Source organism: Cebus imitator, unplaced genomic scaffold (assembly GCF_001604975.1).
Source record: "Cebus imitator isolate Cc_AM_T3 unplaced genomic scaffold, Cebus_imitator-1.0 Scaffold15, whole genome shotgun sequence".
Classification (NCBI taxonomy): domain Eukaryota; kingdom Metazoa; phylum Chordata; class Mammalia; order Primates; family Cebidae; genus Cebus; species Cebus imitator.
In genome coordinates this window covers 7332996-7336425 of record NW_016107330.1, presented here as the reverse complement: position 1 = coordinate 7336425, position 3430 = coordinate 7332996, and the positions used below count along the sequence as shown (strand labels likewise).

The following is a 3430-nucleotide window of genomic DNA, read 5'->3' as shown; positions in this document are numbered from 1 at the left end:
ACGAGGTTTCACCATGTTGACCAGGATGGTCTCGATCTCTTGACCTCGTGATCCACCCACCTCGGCCTCCCAAAGTGCTGGGATTACAGGCTTGAGCCACTGCGCCCGGCTGGCTATTGTTTTTTAAAATGAGGTCTAGGTCAGGCATGGTGGCTCATGCCTGTAATCGCAGCACTTTGGGAGGCTGAGGTGGGAGGATTTCCTGAGGCCAAGAATTCAAGACAAGCTCGGGTAACATAGCAAGACCCTTTCTCTACAACAAATTTTAAAATTAGCCTGGCATGGTAGTGCATAGCTGTCGTCCTGGCTACTCAAAGACTGAAGTAGGAGGATCGCTTAAGCCCAGGAGTTTGAGGCTGCAGTGGGTCATAATCACAGCACTGCACTTCAGCCTGGACAAGAGAGGGAGACTGTGTTTCAAAACAAAAAAAATGGGGCTGGGCACCGTGGCTCATGCCTGTAATCCCAGCAGTTTGGGAGGCTGAGGCAGGTGGATCACCTGAGATCGGGGATTCAGGACCATTTTGACCAACATGGAGAAACCCTGTCTCTACTAAAAATACAAAATTAGCCAGGCGTGGTGGCGCATGCCTGTAATCCCAGCAGTTTGGGAGGCTGAGGCAGGTGGATCACCTGAGATCGGGGATTCGGGACCATTTTGACCAACATGGAGAAACCCTGTCTCTACTAAAAATACAAAATTAGCCAGGCGTGGTGGCGCATGCCTGTAATCCCAGCTACTCCGGAGGCTGAGGCAGGAGAATCGCTTGAACCCAGGAGGCAGAGGTTTCGGTGAGCCAAGATTGAGCCATTACATTCCAACCTAGGCAACGAGAGCGAAACTCCGTCTCAAAAAAAAAGAAAACGGGGTTGTTGTCGGTAAGGAACCTGCTTATGCTGTGCAAAGCCTGCTTGTGGACAGTTATGCTGCCATCATCAGTGAGAGGGAAGGAGGATGGGGCACCAGGGGATGGGAACGATATAGCCATTCTTCTCCTTTGTGCTCTTGTGTTTCTCGAGTTTTCTGCCCATGTGCACAAATTGTCCCTTGGGCTTGTCTAACAGCTCTCCTTGGTGTCCCTGCAGGATGAAATTGAGTTTGGCTATATCGAGGCCCCCCACAAAGGCTTCCCTGTGGTGCTGGACTCCCCCCGAGATGGAAACCTGAAGGACTTCCCTGTGAAGCAGCTCCTGGTAAGATGCTGAGGGCCACTTGGGGGTGGAGGATGATCCTGGTGACTCTCACAAGACAGAGTGGTTAGGATACCCTGGGCCACCTTCACACATTTGCCTGCTGCCCGGAGCCTCTGTTTCTCCTCTGCGAAATGGATCATTTGGGATAGCTGCCTGTGAGGTCCTTTCCTGCTCTGATAACTGATGTTTTTCCAAAAACGTGGAGAGTTTTCTAGTGGGAAATGGGAACTAAGGGAAATGTTAGACCTAGTTCCAGAGGCTCTGGCCCCTGCTGCTGCCCTTCCCCTCCAAATTGCAGCAAAGTGAGTTAAGTAAGTTTCAAAGAGGGAAAAACATAGTTATGCAATTGTCAAAAATCATGGTTTCAACTTCCAAGTTCATCAGGACCTTGAGGCTATGGTTTTCAGGGTGTGTGTGTGTGTGTGTGTGTGTGCATGTTTGGTTTTTTGTTTTGTTTTTGTTTTTGTTTTTTTTTCTGAGATGGAATCTTCCTCTGTCGCCCAGGCTGCAGTGCAGTGGCGTGATCCTGGCTCACTGCAACCTCCATCTCCCAAGTTCAAGCGATTCTCTTGTGTCAGCCTCCCAAGTAGCTGGGATTACAGGCACCCTCCACCACTCCCAGCTAATTTTTGTATTTTAGTAGAGACAGGGTTTCACCATGTTGGACAGGCTGGTCTCCAACTCCTGACCTCAGGCGATCCACCCGTCTCGGCCTCCCAGAGTGCTGGGATTACAGGCGTGAGCCGCTGCGCCCAAACACAGCAGCGTTAGTTTGTTGTTTAAGCCATCTGACTCCTCCAATTCTGGAAGCCATTCTCACATCCCTTTTAGGCCCTCAACAACCTAGTGTGTGAGGGCAGAAAGGAAATCAATCTTTCTTTTGTCTTCAGTCTTCTGCCCTGAACAGGCTGGAGGAGGTTTGAACAGGGCATGAAACAAGAGACTGGAGTAGGTCAGGGGACTTTTCCCAAGGTCACACGCAGGACAGTGTCCCTGTTAGACACCAGGGCTGCCCAGAGCAGACCCTGTGCCAGGTTCACACAGACCCTGTGCCAGGTTCTGCCCCACATTCCTTGCCCAGTGCCCGGTTCACAAGGAGATACCACAGCCAGTGGTGTCAGTGCAGGGCTTTGGAACGTCAGGTGGGCCAGTCCTGATTGCACCTCTTACCAGCCATGCGACCTTGGGCAAGCAATTACCTTCCACGAGCTTCAGTTTCCTCACCTGTAAAATGGGGATAGAAATGGTATCGGTCTCACAGAATGTTGTGAAGATTGAAGGCGTTATATAAGGCATCAGCGCCATGGCTGATATAATTACCATTATTAGCTGTTGTTGTGGCTGTCATTCCCTGGCCCTGTCTTCAGTGCGCTTTCCCTAACGCCATGATGAGTAGAGTCAAATCCACCACCAGCAGCAGTTGCCGCAGGCATGAGAAGCAAGGCCTTTCCAGGTCAGCACCTGCCTTCAGTATTCCAGGCTGGCCTGGTTCCAAGGCCCCAGGCCACATGGTTCCTTGAGGCCCAGGCCAGGCCTGGCTTTGTACTGCATGCCTGTACGAGGCTGCCGAGCCCCAGCACCCCAGCCTCAGCAAGCTCCCACGTTGCCAGCTGGGGCCCCTAGGTAAGAAAGCGCTAAGCTACTGCCATCCACCCCATGGGCTCAGCTGTCCCTTGAGCCTTTCAGCTGAGCCAGAATAAGCCACATCCTCCCACTCCACTGGATTTTGTCAGGCAAGCTTCAATCCAACCCTCATGCTAGCTCCCAAACAAGTCCCCTGCATTTGTTCCCCAAAAGCCATGAAAGGAATCTTCAAATTCAGGGGCCGATGGGGTTATATCTTGTGCGCTAATTCCAGTTTTTTTGGAGCTCTGAGTGAAGAAGGGTTCTGAGGCTTCCTCTGGGCTCAGTGGCAAGCCTGGCAGGTTGAGAGTGGATTGAGAGGGCATGTATCTTCATAGCTGCCATTTATGCATGTATTGGTCAGCTTCACCAGGTAAGGCCGCAGTAACAAACGAGCCAAAATCTCCATGACGGACAACAGCAAAGGCCTGTTTCTTGCTGGCCTTCCATGTTGATTGCTGCATGGTGGGCTGCCGCTCTGCTTCCTTATGCCTTCCTCACTCCAGCACTCAAGCTGCCGGAGCAGCCCCAGTCTGGGAAATGCCATTCTCCTAGCACAGGGAGAAGTCCAAGAGTTGGCAGACACATGCAGGGGCTCCTATGGCTTCTGCTG

The 3430-nt window shown here is 51.8% G+C and overlaps 1 protein-coding gene across 1 annotated transcript in view; it reads left to right on the top strand.

Annotated features, from left to right (window-relative positions):
• PADI2 (peptidyl arginine deiminase 2) overlaps positions 1-3430 on the top strand; it is a 55012-nt gene that overhangs the window by 38486 nt on the left and 13096 nt on the right. The window contains exon 10 of the mRNA XM_017505563.2: positions 1087-1194. Within this exon, the coding sequence (XP_017361052.1) occupies positions 1087-1194 (108 nt within the window). The remainder of the gene's footprint in view (positions 1-1086; positions 1195-3430) is intronic.